The sequence below is a fragment of the Crocodylus porosus genome, unplaced genomic scaffold (assembly GCF_001723895.1).
Source record: "Crocodylus porosus isolate Cpor-Errol unplaced genomic scaffold, CroPor_comp1, whole genome shotgun sequence".
Lineage (NCBI taxonomy): Eukaryota > Metazoa > Chordata > Crocodylia > Crocodylidae > Crocodylus > Crocodylus porosus.
This window is the reverse complement of record NW_017728915.1, coordinates 4069403-4088546: the sequence shown is the minus strand read 5'-3', so window position 1 is coordinate 4088546 and position 19144 is coordinate 4069403. Positions and strand designations below refer to the sequence as shown.

At 47.2% G+C, this 19144-nt stretch overlaps 1 protein-coding gene across 9 annotated transcripts in view; it reads right to left on the bottom strand.

Annotated features, from left to right (window-relative positions):
• Positions 1 to 14759: 14759 nt before the first annotated feature.
• FAM65A (family with sequence similarity 65 member A) overlaps positions 14760 to 19144 on the bottom strand; it is a 131024-nt gene continuing 126639 nt past the window's right edge. For 8 of the 9 annotated variants that reach the window (XM_019535555.1, XM_019535556.1, XM_019535557.1 and 5 more), the window contains 4 exons: positions 18657 to 18853; positions 18223 to 18306; positions 17158 to 17248; positions 14760 to 15779 (listed from right to left, as the gene is read on the bottom strand). In XM_019535555.1, coding sequence (XP_019391100.1) covers positions 15682 to 15779; positions 17158 to 17248; positions 18223 to 18306; positions 18657 to 18853 — 470 coding nt within the window. In that variant the 3' untranslated portion in view covers positions 14760 to 15681. Of the gene's footprint in view, positions 15780 to 16699; positions 16764 to 17157; positions 17249 to 18222; positions 18307 to 18656; positions 18854 to 19144 lie in introns of all 9 variants that reach the window. The other variant, XM_019535554.1, reaches the window with a different exon arrangement.

Here is a 19144-nt window from a genome sequence, read left to right as displayed (position 1 = left end):
GCCCCGGCGTCACCCGGCCCGACGTAGCGCGTGCGCGCCACGTCATGGCCACGCGGGGTGGCCTCGGCCCAGGGCGGTGGGGGCCGCACCGGGCCTCGCGTTCTGCCAAACGGCCTCTTGTTGCCGGGGGGGGCAGACGCGGCGCCGCGGGAGCGGGGTCTGCAGAGACAGGAAATCCCCGACGGCGGCGCCTTCCGGTGCTGAGCCCATTTATCGCAGGGACTCCTGACCTGTGTGTGCGGGCCGAGCAGCTGCCTTCTTGGGATCTGCAGGCACCTGTCCCGGCGAGGGGCGCGCGGTTTCTGCTGGCGTGCGCCCGGGGGGGCCGGGCAGCTGCTCTGCCCAGAGGTGCTGGGGCCCCAGCCTGGGCGACCCCGACCCTTCTGCAGGGAGACGCGCTGTGGGGCCGGGTGCTGCTCCCTTCACAGGAGTTACAGCGGGTGCCTCGAGCCCACGGTTTCTCAACCTTTTAAGTAGCAAGTACCCACTAACTTCTGAAAATTTTAATAAGTACCCCAACACTCAATTTTCCTGGGGATTTTATATTTACTGACTAATGTGTGCTATATGTTGGAAGAAAGGATGTGTATATAAGGCTGTGATATGACAGATGTCTGATCTGGTGTGGCTGGGGTTGCCACCTTTTACACCAGGGGTGAACAACTCAAGTATGTACCTGGCCTGGAGGTGACATTGCCCAAAGCTGGGAGGGCTGAACCCAGTGCTGCACAAAGTGCTGCATGCCCAATTATTACTGGGGAATTCAAAGCACCGCACAGTGTGGCGCACCAAATTTTTTGCCATAGTTGTGAGAGGAAAAGAGGGTGAGAGAGAGAAAGTGTTGGGGTACTCACATACCCCCTGCCTTGTGTCTCATGTACCCCCAGGGGTACGCATACCACAGGTTGTGAAACTATGCACTAGGCCAGTGCTAATTAACCTTTTTTGTACCAGGTTCCATTTGTAAACATGGAAGGCCGGTCTGGACCCAGTGTGCCTCCCAACCCCCTGCCCTGAGGGGGGTGGGGCAAGCAACCACTGTCAGGGCAAAGCCGTTTCCCACATTTTTCTCCTTTAAAGGAGGATCCATTTTTAAAGTTTGTTCACAACCGTCTCATATATTCTTGTGACCCACGGGTTGCAAAACAGTGTGTTCAACTGCATGTTTTCTGCTGTTGAATTTGATCTGTTTTCCCCAGACCCCAGGGTCACCCAGGCTTTTGCAGTGTGATAGCCTGGTCTTTCTGTGTGGTGACCCCTCCTAACTCTGTCCTCAGCCCGCTCCTACTTTAAGATCAGGATAATTATTAAAAATATTAAATGAGATCAGGTCAAGATTGGTTCTTGAGGATCTCCACCAGTCAGCTCTGTTAAGCCCAATACTTCTCCTTTCAGTGCTGTCTCCCCAAATCAGTTCCTTAAACACCTACAATTCCTCTAATCCCCCTGTCCTATAGTGGCACTACATGAGTATATTTACTGAAGTCCAGATAGATGAGAGGTACTGCATTTCTTTTGTTTAAAAAAAAAATTAAATGTAGATGTCAGGTTGGTCTAACTGATGTAACTTTAGCAATCCCATGTGTTTTATTCCTATTCTACTTACCTTTTACATTTTTTAACTACTAATGTTATTTCCGTTACATTTTGTTATATATTCCACCCTAACAATAAAACAGTAGTTTTGCTAAGAGTGGATTGGTATAAGGTAGTTTGAGTAGGGATGATCCTGCCACAGGCATGGGGTTGGACTAGATGACTTAGGGAAGTGCCCTCTAGTCCTATTTTTCTATGATTTCTATGATAATACTGAAGCCAAACTAGCAGGCTTGTGGCTCCCCAATTTTTTTTTTCTCCTTAAATATAGGTACTCTATTTGCTATTCTCCAAACTTGGTACAAGACAGTAGATTTGTTGAAAATGTTCACGGTTTCAAGTGTCAGGAGATTTTTTTTTTTTTTCAAATTTCTAGGATGCAGATGATAATGTCCTTTTGCCTGAAGTGCCTTAAACTTCATTGAATTTTGTTTCTACTTCAGTTGTGGAAATTGCTATTTCCATATACTCGTTCCCAACCTGCTTTCCCTTGCATGTTCAAGATCACTGTCCTTATTGAAAACTGAGGCAAAATAATTCATTTAGGATTTTGCCTGTAACTAGATTATCTCTAATCTGCATTTCATTGACACTACACAGTGGCTCCATTACTTTTCTTGTTCTCTCTAGTTATGTGACTGACGAAACTTTGATGTTTAATATTCTTTGCAAGGCCTAATCCCAATTTGCAAATTTTGGCAACTCTTACTTTATTCCTACAGTTCTTGAGTCTCAGACAGTTTTCTTTTCTGGTCAGTCTTACCTCCCCCCTGCCCTCCCCCCCAGTTCCTTATAGGTGCTCTGCTTTTTCCTGGTGGTTTTTTGAGGTGGTTATTAATTTAGTTACACCTGGAGCCCTTCCTTATAATTTTTACCCCTTGCCTGCGGTACAGATTCTGGATTTCCAGGGGGACCAGTAACTGCATCAGTCAGTTGAGCCAACGATAATTCCCCAGACAAGTGAGTTACCATGACATCTCTTCAGTGACATATGTGAGATTAATTTGGTTTCTTACTTCCATATAGACATGTTGCATGTTACAACAGCACTCACCATCACAGCTGGCATCACTGTTTAAGTTACCATAGAAAGGGTGAGGAAATTTTTAGGCTGTGGATTCTGCCTCCCTGTGAGATGGATACCTTTAGGTAGGATGTGCTGTCATTATTTTGCTCAAAGCTATATGATTTCAGTCTCCAGCAAAACAGTTTGTAAATGTTCAGATCATTTGTGTGGATTTGAGGGTCAGAAGGAATGGACTTAACAGAATCAGCAGTGTGTAAACAAGGAGACAACTGCAGCTCACTTAATTTCCCTGGAGAGGAGGAGTGATTCTGCCCAGAAAGTTCTGAACACACTGGGAGGCTCCTAGCCTGTTTTTTCATTCAGTATAACTTTCTGTAACTTTCTCCTATCTGCTGCAGAACTTTCTAGTTCCAGCGATTCCTTTTCTTTTCTAGTAGCATTGCTCCATACCTCCTGCTAAGTGTCTGACAGGCAGTTGAGGGGAAGAGAACTTTCCATCAGCCCATGTTGCATTCCTTCCTACATTAAGATGGATTTAAGGTTAGGAATAAAAGGTCAATGTTTAGGGATAAAAAAAAAAAATTACAGGGATGTAATTACCCTCCCAGCAACAGTTACAAAACCAGAAATTTAAAACTCCATTTTTTTTTCAATTTCCCCCTTTTCAAAGTATCACTGCTGGACGAATCTAAAGTTGTTCTGTCTAGGTTTAAACTCAACCTCTATCGCAAGTGGTAAAAAGATTTGCTGCCTTATTTATACTAGGTATTTAGAACATACTATTTAGTGTGTGCACACTACATCTTTAAATTCCACTGTAGGTAATATTAAAATGAAGTTGAGCTGAGATGTGTAGATAAAGAGGGGCAGTCAGAGCAGAACTGCATGAAACAGTAATCGGGACTGTGGGGCTGGGAAATTAGGCCTAGAGTCCCAAATGGAACGAAAGCAACAATGTTCTAGGGCAGCAGCTGGTAACCCTCATGAGCGGTCTCATGTGGCTTCAGCAGTATGGGACTTTGCCTGTGCCTATGCTGCAGCCAGGCAGCTGGGAATTGCATCCACATTGCTGCTGCTTCTCTCTACCCTCTACTTCCTGGTTGTGGCCTGCGTGCAGCTTCCAGCTAGTGAGAAATTGAGTTGGGGATGACCAGCGGGCTGGAATATGCATCTGCATTGATACCATGTATCTCTGGCCCCTGGCTCTGACATGGGTGCAGCTGAAAACTGGTCAGCCCCAGCGCAGCTCTCCATAAACTGTGGAAGGGAAAGGAGTGGAGAAGGTGGCAGCTTGGGCACACCTTCCACAGCCCAGCCCTGGTGCAGGCACAAGTAAAACCCTGCAGCTCTGTTGGCTGGATATAGTGGCTTTGTGGGCTGCATGTTGCTGACCTTTCTTTGCTATAGGGGAGTCTTTCAAGCACCACTGCTCAAACTAACATGTATCCATCGAACAGTTCAGAAGCAGTAACAACTGAGACTATTCTTTTAAAGTAGTACCCTTGACATGAGACAATCTGCTGTCTCATTACAAGCAACAGAATTGTAGCATGCAAAATAACTATGAAGGGCAACAATCAGTTGAGATGATCTTATCATTCTATCTTTCTCTGAAGGAGAAAAAAATAAGACCATTATTCCTAACAAAAGTTCTTCAGCTGCAGTCCATGCATACAATTTCAGTCAGTTTTAACTATAAGGACTTTAAGGAATCTGTTAAAATCATTTAGGATAATAAAAGGTCTGGCAGTGTTGCATTTAAAGAGCCTACCTTGAACTTATTTCAACTCATTTGTAAATTCTCAGAACTTTGGTACTCTAATTTGGTGAGGACAGTGTCTTAAGTACAGAGGTAATATCTGCATTCAGTTCAAAACCCAGTTCAGCTATTAGCTGAATTTGTGTGCATTTCCTTTAGAAGATCACTTGTTATAACATTTTTAAAAATACACAAAAGCCTTCAGCCAGGAAGTAAATGAAACACTGCCTTAGCCACTGAATTGCCTTCTTTAAAGCTCTAGCAGTTCCATAACAATCAGTTGCCACAGCTTCGTTTTCATTTGTTCCGTACCAGGAAACTTACCATCTGGGTTCTTAGAGTTGCTCTGGCACATGATATTTGAACTCCTTGAGCTCATTTCTTGTAGGTCAGGAGTTCCGTGATCCATATATAAATGTAGTTCTTTCCAAGGTCCTGCTATCGCTCTTCCCATCCTCTTGCTACATCTGCTAGTATACTTCAGTCATCACCTCAGGCATTTCCTGCTGTTCCAGTCCTTTCTCTACAACTTGTCAGCCCTGCCAGTACACCTAAAGAAAGCCACAGCATATCCCTCCTAGCTATTGTACTTGTGTCTTACCAATCATATAAAATTGAAGCGTGTAGTAATGCACAGAGGCTCTAGTTCTATGAAGGGACTTACCATCATAACATCTCTTGAGGATAAATAGCATTTGCATTTCTCAGATGAGAAAGAGAATGGTTATAGCTACAGTGTTCTGGAATGGCTGCTGATTGTGTGGGGGGTTACTAATCTTGGAGATGCTTTCTGACTGCAGTTCCCCTGGACTTCAATTGTAGTTATAGTATTCTGAACCTTTCAAAACCAGGTCTCCAAACTAGGCATGCAAAAGTAGGGGCTGTTTTTCCCCCTTCATTTTTGCTTCATCATATTTGCCTACAATTATTCTGCAAATTAGCATAGAACAGGGATTAGAAATTCCTAGGTATCTTGATCTGTTTACCGGACCACGCAGACTCCAAGGGCCACTGGAGGATATCGAAGCTATCTTGAAACTTAGCTAGTGTTGGTTGAAAAAGTGGCTTGTTTATTCAAGGAAACAAGGTAGAATGGAAAGTGTTGCTGTAGCTGAATTGGAGGGGCATTAGCAAGTGTTGCTGGAAAATATTGTTACTAGCACTACTGTTCAGACAGGTGACATGGGGGTTCTCCAGATGTTTTTTGTGCAAAGGTGGTGATTAGCCAAGGCAAACATGCCACATTGTGGCCACTTTCCATATTTAGTCAATGGAATTTAGTCCGCAACTCCTGTAGTATATAAATCTAACAAATAGAAAATCATTTAATATCAACTTACCACAGTCCCTTCTTCCCCCTCTCAACAACCACCTTGCACTGGCAGTGCCCTCATTTCACCTACTCTTACATATGGTATGTTAGAAGGTGTTGTTCTGGGTGTTTCAAGTCTTGTGTCTTGTAGTTGTGTGCGAGTCTAAAGGATTTGAAATGACAGTTCTGGGGATTTCTAGGATTAATGTTGCCCAGGAACACGGGGGACTAGATTTGATGATCCAGGAGGTCCTTTCTAGTTTTATGTACCTTGGAGAATCAGAGCTGTAAATCTCAAGTGGTATTACCTGCTTGGGAGTGACCTGGCTATGATCAAAGTGTTTCACAATAGCTCTTTTGGGAAACAATGCTTGAAAAAGGTATTTGGGGATCTTCAGTGTGGCACAGGCTAAAGAAAGTAATTTGTGCTTTTGTAGCAACATTGAGTCTCTGTTGCAAATCAAAGTACCTACTAGGGCTGTGCAAAACAGCAGCATTCCGCTTCAACTTCCTTTTTGACGGAACAGTTTCCTTTCAAGTTTCGTTTCATTTTGAAAGCACTGTTTCGTTTTGTTTCAACTGTTTTGCTATTTGTAGTTTCTAGCCTGATTTGGTTGAAACTTGCAGGGATGGTAGGGCATGAAGCCTTCCAAGTTTCAAGGAGATAGGTGCAGAGGTTTCTGGGAAACTGCACCTCAAGGTGTTGACAAGCAAAACTGTCACTTGCTGGCAGTGGCAGTCTCCTGTCATCTGGCAGACAGATCTGGGGTCCTGCACCCCCCAGAGAGCTGTGCTGGACTCCTGGGGGTGCAGCACCTGATTTGGCTGCCAGGTGACAGGAAGCTGCTGCTGCTACCTGGGACTAGCGCTGGGCGCAGCCCACACCCAGCACTGGGAAGAATGGTGCTGCCACTGGTCCCAGGCAGGCAGGCAGGCCCCCGATCTCCCTGCCAGATCACAGAAAGATGCTCCTGCTGCCTGGAATTGGTGGGAGCACCAATCTTCCTGGTGGTAGGTGTGATGCGGGCTACCAGTCCCAGCTGGCAGCAGCAGCCTCCTATGATCTGGCTGGCAGATTAGGGGCCTGTCTGCACCCCCGGGACAAGTCCAGGGATGCAGGCAGGCCCCCAATCTGCCTGCTGGATGACAGGAGACTGCTGCTGCTGGCTAGGACCGGCACTGGGTGCAGCCCAGACCGGGAAGATTGGTGCTGCCACTGGCCCCAGCCTGCAGTGGCAGCATGCTGTCATCAGGCACACAGATCCAGAGGCCTGCACCCCCAGGAGGGCGGGGGGCTGTTCCAGAATCCTCAAAATGGAGCTCAAAATGCATCGAAACAGCTTCTAAATGAAACACCCGGTGAAATTTCGCACAGCCCTAGTACCTACAAATGTTCTGCCATCAAAGTAGCTGGATAGATCAAAATATGTGGTAGCTGTCACACTGACCGTAACCATGTACCTGCATTTTGAAGGGGCTCCTTCTGGAAGTTTTTTCCTTGAGAACAATGTTTGAGAGAGAACATTAGCAGAAGTGTTAGGGGACTATAATGACACACACTTCTCTCCCATTTCCTGAATGAAGACCGCACATGATCAAGGAAGTAAATAGCTGCTGTTCTCATCAGCATGATTAAAGCAGTTACTAAGCATCAAGTAAATGCGTTAATAAAACAGCCATATTCAAAGGACTAACATGATGTTAACGTTACCTGTGATAGTGCCAGGATACTATCTCAGGAACTTTATCATAGAAAATAAATACAAAATAAATTTCTGTAACAAAATCTGTCCATCTTACACAAACCAAGGGATCACACCCAGCAGTTTCACCTCAAAGTGCTGTAGCGGTTTCTGTGGAAAAGTAATGGCAGATGCTACAGAAATGCATGCAAGAGGCAAGGCTTTCTTAGGGTGATATAATTTATTGGACCTATGTTTACATAGTTGGTCCAATAAAAGATACCACCCTAAGAAATCCTTGCCTCTTGCATAATTTCTGGAACATCACGGCTACAGCATAACTCTTAACGCTATATAAGTTTTAGTCGCATAGCCCATTTAAATATGGTCTTAGCAACTCAAATGTCCTTTCCAAAAACTTACAAAAAATCTAAGGTGTGTACAAACTATAGTAAATGTCTTAAAGTGAAAGTTGAATTCAAGAAATGGTGTATTTGAAGATTTCTTGCCTAGTAAAATGGAAATTGGATGCAACTTGAACTGTGTTAGCCCTGTAATAAGTAGAGGTATGAGCTTGGGATCATTTGGTCAAAAGCTTCCTGATATCAAATCTCTTCTTACTTTGAGTTTATTTTTCATTGTCAAAGTGCTGTAAATTCTTTGTGCGGAGTGAGGTTATTTGGAATACTGGTAATGCTACAAAAGGAGCAAGAGTACTTAAGTGCAAAGGTGGAGCCTTTTTGCAACTTCTTGCCTCAGGAGCTGATTTTAAATTGCTCTAAACTAGGTGTATTGCTAGATTGTCTTGAAAATTACTATTCTACAACAGAGCTGGAATAGGCTTTGGCAGCCAGGGAGAAAGAGCATCTGCTAGATGAATGGGTCAGTTCATATGTGTCAGAGCTATTGTGTCAGGTTGTATTCACCTATAGGAACAGTGCATCCAGCATTTATGCAGCAGGTTGGACTAGGTGACCCTTGAGATCCCTTCCAAGCCTATAACTCTTATCTGCAAAGTGGTGTTCTGATCTGTTTAAATAAAACCCATTAAGATGAATGGGCCACTTCATACTTCTGGGTTCCTCCTCTTACAGGTTGTACAGAATCTGTTCTGCACTTAGCCCCTAAAAATGCCATGTGACATCTGAAAGTGCCTACACTTTTGCTGCCTCCAGGTGCAGTAACTAGTGGTTAGTGAGATGTGGATTGCTTTATTGTCCTCATGGCCCCTCATGGAGGGGCCAGGAGCATAGCACTGTTGGTCGCTAATGGGCAGCATGGTGTTCCCAGGGAACATTTTTTTTGTCTAAGAGATGCCCATCAGTCGCTATCACCATTTCATCTGCAAACAACTAAGGGAAATTCACTCCCTCAAGAGTGAGTTAACAGAGTTTAGGTTGCTTGGCCCTGCCTTGCACTCCTCAAGATGTCAGGCATACCTGTGCTTAAGCCCCTGAAGAACTGGGAACTGTATCAGATGAGCCATGTCTTGCAACTTTAACTCCGCCTTCTCTGTGTGTTGCCTTGGCCTGTCCCTGGCAGACAGCATTGGAGTTTATCTTTCAACAGAGCATAGGGCACTGACAGAGCCCTGTTGGGTACAGTGTGTCCCCTCACTAAAGCAAAAGGTATCTGTAGGGTTGGCTTTGTTGAACACCAGCTGGCCAAAAATTCTGCCACTTAACCTGCTCTGCCTAACAGGTGATAATACTAGGGTAGTTTATTAACCCTTAATCTTTATCCTAACTGTTGCTTCTGTGACACTCCCTTTTTGTCACTCACTGTCATGTCTGCTACAGATTTCTGCAGCAAGAGCAAATAGTTGTGGTTGTTGACTTACAAAACCCACATGGCTCAGCGCAGAAAGAAAACCCTTTGGTGCAGAGGCATCTCTCCTTTAGCAGCCTAAACTGTTGGAACCTGCTGCATGTAATGGCTGCACCACCCTGTAGCTGTCACCAAGTATGATGGACAGCCAGAAGTGCATGTAGACAAAAGCTGAAATACCAGGTCTTTGGGACAAAGCAACCTGCTTCCTGGTCTCTATAACAGAGGTGTCAAAATCACCTTTGTCACTGGGCCAAATCCAGACCTGGCAGCAGCAGCATAGCAAATGGCAGCAGTATGGGGAGTAATGCAGCTATTCCTTGTGCCCCTCCACTGCTGACATGTACCAACCAACTGGGGCTCTGTTGCTGGACTTCAGTGGTAGACTCTGCCCCTGCTGGCCCCATCCATAAATTCCCTGCCCCTCTGGGAGCCCTGCAGGGTGAATGAAACAACTCAGTGAGCTGGATCCAGCCCACACGCTGTATGTTTGAACCTCTGCTCTATAGGCTGTTGTGTTGCAGCCATCACAACAGTATCCAAGTATCTTCTAGTAATGCATTAAGCAGCATTAACCAACTTGTCTCTTGTTTACGGGAATGTGTGTGTGTTGGAATTTTATTATATCCACAGGCATGTCAAAGAAACATGCTTGGAGCTACAGATGGTGAAGTTTGCAAAAGTCATGAATTCCTGTTAGATCATTCCAGTCATAGGCCCCAGAGAAGCCCTGTCATTCTGTGTGTTCTTTTATAACGTAGCCCTGGCTGAAATACACCTCCAGTCTATCCTCAGTTCTGGCTAGCCCTGAGAGCCACGGTTAAGGTTGCAGACTGGACTGACATGAGCTACTCCATTTGTATAGGTTTCAGTGTTGATCCATTTCATGTTGTGGAAGGGTACAGTGCACTGCCGAAACAATCTTAACTGTGCACTGATGAAGTTTTTGGGCAGTGAACCACCTAATTATATGATCATACACTCTTTATTCTATGGGATTGTCATGATGTAAGTCACTGGCCTGGGACTTGGGGCTGGGTTCTGTCCCTGGCCCTTCTACAGACTTCTTATGTCATATGGGCAAGTCATTCAACCAAAGAGGCAGCCACTAATGACTACATTGTGGTTGGGTTTGTAATTAGAGCCATGCTACAAATCAGAATGATGTACCTCATGTTTTAAATCAAAACTTAAAATAAGGAAAAACATTAATCACAATATACACAGAAACTAGTACTTCAACATTTTTAGCATAATAATGCAGGATGAAATGTTTATTCCTGTTCGGTACGTTCCATTTGTCAGAGGCTGAACTGTTCTGTTACACGTGGGTCATCGTTGTCAGGAAAAAGTTTACTTTCTTTATACAGTTACGAAGAAAAAACATTGATTTTGACCTGTACAAATCTGCATCTTTGAAACTGCCACCCTTCATGCAAATACTCACAGTATTGAAGGAGAAAAGATCTTTTTTTCTACATAACTCAAGCATATACTTTTAAAACCCAGGAAATTCTGGCACAGATCTATCTTTGTTAAGGCCAACCATCAGCAAGTCCCCAAAATTTCCAGCAAGAACAGTAGCAGTATACAAATCATATTCCTCACCATCCTGTCACAGTATAACACTAACTGACCATCTGCTTCCCCATGCACACAGGTCATCAGTTCACTGCTGCACAAACTAAGACATTATGATGTTGCAGAGAACCGTTATATAGCAATAATAAGCAATTGTGAGGTAATCTCTGGGTCTTCTATACAGGGGGCTAGTCTCAGTGAATGGCAAGTATACAGATAAAATAACTTCATGTGACAGTCCCTTGTTTTTAAGGGCTTGTATGGATGTCTCTGCCTCAACTTTTACACGTTAACATTTTCTCTGTCTGGAAACACCTAGTCTGGAACACCCTGCTCTGGTTAGTTAACTCACTGTGCCATTGATACAGGTTTTGCTCTTTTCAGGGAAGGAATCCCAGTAGTATAATTTGTTCAAGTCCATCTATTATTTGCATCTTTGAGTAAAGCACATGAATTTATTACTAGACCCAAGTTTTCCTAGTCTTAACTGTGATGATGACTTGTTTCACTCTAAGGCAGTGGTTCTCAGGGTGCTGCAGCACCTTGGGATGTCATGAGACCCCTTCCAGGGTTGCTGCGATGCAGATGCCACCATGTGGTTGTGGGGACCAGGTAAAACTGCCCCTTGGGCAGGGCAGCAGTATGAACATGCTCTTGCATTAGGTAGAGTCGATTCAGGCTGCAACTCTGCCTATGGCTCCCTCCCAATATTCTTCCTGGAAACAGCCACATAGGACAGTTCTGCCTTCCTCTGTTGCTGGAAGATGCTGTGATGTCAGGGTGGGAAGGGCTGGAACACAAGCTTGCTGTCCTCCCTGCTTTAGGCTTACCAGAGTACTCTAATGCAGCAGAAACACAACCATGTGCCACAGCCCTTCCCAGTCTGGCTGCACAGCAGGAGCATGGGGGAGTTTTACCTGGAGGTGGCAACACCCGGCTGAGTAGCCCTGAAGCAAGTTGAACACAGCAGTTGTTCTCAATCATGGCTGCCACCACATTCAGAAAACTTGGGGAGGGACTCTGACAAGGTTGAGAACTGCTCTTACAGTTAGGAAGTTTTGTTTTTTCTTAACAGTGGTTTGATTGGACATGGCTGATTTGACATCTATCAGTTTGTGGCTTTGCAGCTCCATTTCTGTTTTCCCCCTGGCTGTGAGACCCACAGGAGGAAGAGGGAACTGACTGAATTTACAACAGAAACAATGATACAGATGGGCACGAAATATTGTCAGATGCACAGAGGAAAGAAACTGCATTTCCGGGACCACTTCCAGGAGCCTCAGGCACACAACATACCCAGCAGAGCAATTTAACATTTTTCAAGGGGTTTCTTTCAGCAGCCAAAACTGGGAGATCCCAATGGGGGAGTGGAGAGTGAGTTCAAAGGCAAAGTATGAAGGGAGAACAGCTTCAGCTTCACCTTCACAACAGCCTTGTTTTCTATTAGTGAATGAGGATTGCTACAGGAGAATGCAACTTCTAGGAGACAGAAAATTTAGAACTGGAGGGAAGTCTCATCCTGGCTCCTCTTCAGGGATTAACCATGACTGCCAGGATATCGCTGAGTATTCCTATCCCAGAGCATAGGTACGCTGGGAAAGCAACACATAGGGTGCAGTGGAGGATGAGGTCCATGCTTCCTAGGAGCTCTGGGGAAGTCTGAGACTTAAAGGGCTCACAAACAACTATTAGCTGGGGGGAGAAGAGAAGAGTTTTGTGGTTGAATTTCAGTTGTAAAGTCCCAGCTTTCTATCCCCATTAACATGCCTTCCTCTGTTCTGCACCAGGCAGATGGGCAAGGAAACATGGCTAATTGCCTTCCAGGCAATTCATAAACATCTTCCTGCCACGAGAAGGAACAGTGCAGCTATGCATACTAACACATCCAACCATTCTGCCATGACTGCACTTGCTCAGAGCCTGGTGCAGCCCTGTCTGTCTCTTAATACTGATCGGGGTAGTGCTTAGATATCTAAACAGACTGAGCCAAGTGCACTTGTCCACTGCTCAAGACATGGGAGAAAGCAAAGGTTTTTGTATTTTGTCACCAAAGAACCGCCTCTGGTTTCCCATGCATAACCTAGATTCCTATCAGTAATCTCAGGTCTGGAAAGCAGCAGCCTTAAGAGGGCAGCATCCAATCCAATCTTTCTTGTTCCTACCATGCTGAACTAACACTCTTTTAGAGGATAGATTTCCAGGCTCAGTCTCTGCCTGCTGGCTATTTTTCTAGGTTTATGCAAGATCCTTTTAGCTTTTATGGAGTTCAGAGAAGGGAGAAATCTATTTTGCCTTTCAAAGAAGAGGCACTAACATTGTTTAAGATGACAAGTTAAGGCCAAATAGTGAAAGCAGACTTTGAAAGCACAAGGTTTTTGAATCCAGTCACCCCCATCACTGTTACTGTCCTGGTTCTTTGCAGGACATCCCACAGCCCAAAGGACAAATTTCTGCCATTGGTTCTTGTCTCAGGTTTTCAGTCCTGCCATGTCCAAGTTGCCAACACACCTGAAGAATGCCTGTTTCAGAACAACCTATCACTGTAACTTAAGGCAAGTGTAGAATAAGTGTCCCCAATAAAATTCCATTTGGGTTGATGCTCTTATTTGAAAACTGAGCTACAACATAAAACACCAGCTATCTGATATATGGGGGACCTCTGCCAGTTAATGGAAGTTACATTTTTCCTTCTGGACAGAAAGTAAGGGATGACTAGTAAGAACTTTAGCCACTCCCCTCCCCATCATCTTTCCCAGGGTCACATGCTGGGGCTGCACAGCTCTCCCCATGTCCCTGAGCACTGCAGAAAGCTCAGCATGGTGGAAGAAAGGAGTTAAAGCTTTACCAGATGCCAGTTCCCACAAGTACAAGCCAGCCTGCACACTGGTATCCAAGTGTCTGGTTCATACCACTAATGTTGGGAATATAGAGCCAGCTGTTGTGGCTCCAAGATCCATTATTTGAGTGGCTGAGGCTCATGTTCTCGGTCAGAAGAAGGTTTCTTTGGCAAAAGAACAAGCCTTAAGATAGCCCTGACTCTGAACCCTTCCACAAAGGGCTCTGTGTACTGGGGTTTTCATTAGATTGCAAGACTGATGTGGAGACCACAGAGTTGAGGCAAGAACCTCATGATCAGCCTCTACTCCATGTCCTTAAAGAAGATGGCCCACATGCATTCCTGTGCTATTCTCAGACAGGTTTTTGACACATCTGCACCCTGCAACTCACTTAACACAAAGGAGCTGTTGGTGGGTGAGTTATAAGCAGAAAAAAAAACTCACTCTCCAGCTGTTGCCCCTGCCAGGTTGCTGACACGCTACACAAGTTGGGCCTATCGTCATCCTTGTTTCATACACAAATGGCCTCCTTCTCAGCTTCATGCAGATGGTGAGGCAAGGAACAGGCATTTCTCCTGACAGCTCCATTGGTGGGGCTTAGTTTGGGTGGTTGTCTGCCTGCCTCTGGTCCTTGTACTGGCAACTGCCTTCATTGACATGGAGGTGGGGGTGTGGGTTAGTTCTGTATGTTACAGAAGCCAGAGTGTTGAATACCTAGAACCCACAGCAAGAAGAGTCCTTTGTGTGGTGGCCTTTTGCTTGCTGAGGCCTTTATATGTTACTGCATCACAGAACTACAGTCACTATTCGCACACTTGGCATCAGCCCTGGGAGACCCGTGAGCCCCCTACATTCCCAGGCTGGATGTGAGAACACTACAGATAGCCCTGTCGGAGGTTTTGCTAGAAAACTTTGACAATTTAGCTAGCTAGTCCTGGGAGGTTCAGCATCCCTGCATTACAAGTGGGCAGGTACAGAGAGGTACAACTTGATCTGCCAGGGGACCCAGACAAAGGGCTGAGCAGGAAGTAGCCCTCCTGCTCTGCTAACAAACCCACAATAGCATAGCCCAGAGCCCTAGAACTCCCCAGTCCCGACTCCCTGCTGCCTGCAACACTGTCACAAAATGACACCTTCACTCGTTAAAGGTTTATTTTTATTTCTGAATTTAAATCAAAATTAGCCATTCTCTGTAATTACATTATATATAGATTTATAGAGACTTTATAGAAAAGGATTTTTTACTTGTTTTTCTGCAAAAAAATTCTGTAAATAAAAAATTAAATTAAATTAAAACCCCCCCAAAAAAGGTGGCAGCTTCTGTCTGTGTGTCCCTCTGTCTGGTTCTCCTTTCCATGCCCTCTACCCAGCACGCCTTAAAAACCACCAGCTAAGCCCCAGGGGAAGGCTGCAGTCTGGGTCCCTGCATAATGCTGTGTGCTCCCCGCAGCCAACACCGGGGATGGGTAGGCAGGAGGCACTTGGAGCTGAAAAGAAGAAATGCCAGCAGAATATATTAATATTTATGTCTTGTTTTATTAAGTCCTGGGAACGCCAAGCATTGAATGGGGACAATCCCCATAGCAAAGGAGCTCCCAAGAAGAAATAACAGCTTCAAAGTGCATGTCCATCCCAGGAAGGCCAAGCAGCCTGCAAGCTACTGGAAGGCAAGTAGAAGAGGAGTCCTGATGCAGCCTTCATATGCCAAACTGATCTCCTGCATGGGGTGCATGAACTCCAGCTCCACCCAGCAAGTTCAAATAGAGAAGCAAGGTAGGAGAGGAGTGTCCAAGGCCCCAATCCCCAGAGAGACTGTGACATCATGTATGCAGCAGCCCCCTCTAGCCCAGTGTCCAGGTGTGAGGGAAAGCTGTGCTGTGTAAGGCAGTGAGTGGGCTGTGCGAGCTGCTGGGAACGTCCTAATACTGCTCATTGTTCCAAAGGCCTGGGAGCTGTGTCAGGCCATGACACGCTGGGTCTGGACCAGTCCATGTGAGCCTAGGGCAGCTCAACAGTGCCTCTGCCCCAAAGGGATCAGGGTAAGTAAGTACTGGCATCTCTCAGAAAGCCGTGCTGGCCATGCTGCCTGGGGCAAAGATCCTTGGTAAGCTGTCCAGGGTTTCCTCCAGCCGGCGGTGAGCAGACTTACCATCCTCCCCTGCAAAAATAAGCCACGGTCAGCCATCAACACCAGCTGTGGTCCCTGCCTGGCCAATTAGCTGTCTTCCAAGACGCAGCCATGGGTTGTGGCCAACCTAAACCCTCCACACCCTGGCGTCTCAGCAGAGCAATAAAGAGAAAAGACTACGCTAGATGTATTCTCATTTCCCCAGCGTGCAACTCTCCAAGAACAGGGACAGAGATTGCAACAGCTAGCTTCAGGCTAAGGACGTTTCTAGACTTTAGCAGCAGAGTGCTCAGTCTCACCACCAAGGAAATACTGGTAGGTCCTGCCCACCTGTTCCTGTTCCATGTATGTCAGCCCTGGAATTGGGCACCAGGGATGCTGTAGTGCCACTCTCAAAGCCTGGCTTTCTAGTGTGCTTAAAAGCAATTCTCCCAGGCCATCCTCACCTCATTTCCAAGGTTGACATAGGTGGAGCAAGCTGATGGTACTTGTTTCCTTGATGGCGAGGCTGAGACCTCTGCTGCCCTGATGCAGACATACCCTAAGGGTCTTGGGGTTTTGATGTTCAAATTAAGTTTAATCTTGAATAATTTAATCTGTGGAGGCGGGCTAGAGACCTAAGAGACTGTATTCCAGAAGCTATAGTCTCTACCACCTCAGCTAAGGAAAGAAACGTTTCTTTCATCTGGTGTTATCTGTAGCCACCAGAGGGCAGCAGTCTCTCACAAACACGTGCACGTGAGCAGGCCAATGGCATTCAGCAACAGTGACAGACAGATTTGGTCATGACATTGTGCACGATGTGCCCACGCGAACTGGGAGCGCCACAGACAGCAAAGACAGGCATTTAAAAAAAAAAAATGGCACGGCCAACAGGATCCAAAACAGACAACTGTGAGCAAAGCAGCAGGAGCAGGGAGGGGACACGACTCCGGCTAACACATCCCAACCTGTGTGGCTGCTCTCCTGACCCGGAAGCCTAGTTAGCCAATCAGATGGTTCTCTCAGTGCCGTCTAATAAATGATAATAAATAACAAGGACACTTAGCAATACAGGTTTCTGGAGCACCTGAACAGCATTGGCTCACAGGCCATCCTGCCTGCAGAGTGATGGAGCCCCGTGTCAGCTCTTACTCCAGGCAGGTCCTGGGATGGCTCCCACACAAGGGGAGGGGAAAGCCCTGGTGGCACAACAGGGCTCTGCTACAGGACTGTGTGTGAAGCCAGGAATGGAACCAAGGCCTCTGCCACGGCCAGCCAGCCAGTCCTCCCACCAGGCGAGCTAGCCCAGGCAGTGCTGGGGCACGGAGCCCTGCAAGCAGACTTGTGGGCTCTAGAAGGCCCTGTCTGCTACTGGAGCCATCTGCTGTGGGGCTGGGGGTGGGGAAGGGAATAGCAGAGTGCTCACCACACAGCATCAGGCTCTGCTTGGCTGCTTCCCGCACATCTTCCTTGTCAGTTTGGCACAGATACACCAGCTGCTCAATGCTCTCTTTGGCCTGTTGGAAGAGGAATGCAAAGCACTGAGCACATCCCACACCTGCCACCACTGCCCTGGCTGTGGGCATGGCCCTGCCCTGGCCTCTGGGAGAGGATGCACCAAGGCAGGCAGCATACTGGCACTGCATGGGAACAGGCCGCTCCCACCCCACCCCCTTGCCACCCACCCCATGGGCAGCAGGCTGGTTCTAGTAGTATGAGGGACCCAGGGGACCAGGCCCAGTGCCACTTGAAGACCTCCATTCTTTTCCCCCTTCAGGGGAGGGGATGGGAGACGAAGGGCTCCACGTGCATGTCCAGGCCCTGCTCCAGGCCCCAGCTGCCTGCTCAGGAAAATGACTGAGGCTGGGTCTGAGCTTTCTCCCAGTTCCTCTCCACGTTCAGATAACTAGCACATTTTGGGACTTCTGGGAGGGGAGCAGTGCCACTTCATTCATTCCCTCTGCAGACCCACTCACGTCCACCCATGCCTCCCCTGGGCTGTTTTCCTCCCTTGCTCCAGCCTGGCCTCTTGGCCTTGGCTGAAGATCAAAGGACTTGGGTGGGAGGTTCCTGGAGTCTATTCATGCCCTTCCTTCAGTACTGCACTTCCCTGTGCCAGGTGCAGCCAGGCTGTCTGTAGCACTCAGAGTCCAGCACACAGGATGGTGCTGCCATGCAGTTTCTCCTTTGCCCAGGAAGCACTGATTCCTTTTGCTCAAGGCCAGAGAGACCTTTGAGGCAAAACTGCCTCATGGGTAGGATTAGAGAAGAGATCTCCTGGGTGCAAGCTCAGAGCAAGCCCTGTGGGCCTGGCTACCAAGCACAATGGCAGCAGGGAGCTCCCCCTCTTGACCGCACCTCCTATACATACTCTGCTGCCCCTAGGCCCCACATACCTCCCTGGGATGTAACTGGGTACAGGGAAAGGGAGGGGCAGTTCCTTTCCATGGACACCCATGCACGGGAGGTGCAAGAGGAGGGCTGCACTGACCTTGAGACACCCCAGGGCTGCGCATCCACCGATGCGTGTCTGCACCTCTTCATCTTCTAGCTGTTCCAAGTAACAGACCAAAGCCTGGGGGGAGGCAGAGATCAGCATGTCTGCCAGGAGGGCACTGGGAGCTGAGAGCAGGGCGGCAACTCAGCCAGCCCCATCCACAGACAGGGCCTCTTCAAGCACCATCCCCACCACTGGGCCTTGCACACCCAGGTCTTCCGCACCCACACCCCCTCCCTCCCACCTTTCCTTCCAATTCACTACCTCCCTTAGTTCTTCACAGAATCACAGGGCTGGAAGGGACCCCAAAGCCCTAGGGACAAGCCCTCTTGTCTCTTCCTTTCATTCTCCAAAGGCTCCACATGCCTGGGATCCCCCAGGCAGGCATCCTGCAGGAGCACTGGAGGTGTCAGGCAGCTGGCACTTACTCTTTCCCGGAAGCGGGGGTTTTCTGCCAGGTTGCGCAGCTGAGCAGACACAGCGCTGATGACCTTGCTGTTGCCCTCCACGAGCAGTGAGCTCAAGGCCTTCAGCCCCTCCTTCTTAAGCCGGCTCTCAGGTACTCGCTTCAGTGCCTTCAGCACCACATCCTGGTCATCTGAGTTCAGGTTCTGTGCCAGCAGTACTGCAAGGGAGATGGGGCAATGAGCCCTGGCAAGATGCATCCACATCTCCCAGCACTAGGTGAGCCAGGACATGCCCCTACTCAACTTGGGAGAGAAGACAGACCCTCTCTGCAGGCACTGCCCTGTTGTTTTCCTACCTATAGCTTAGAGCAACATGTGTGGGAAATGTCTGAGGGGGGGGCAGGCCTATCCTAGCTTGGCCCAGCATGCCTGCTGGTGCTTTGTCAGCAGGGTGCATTGGTGAGTGACAGATAGGGCCTGTCTGTGCCATTACTCACATCAGGGTGGAG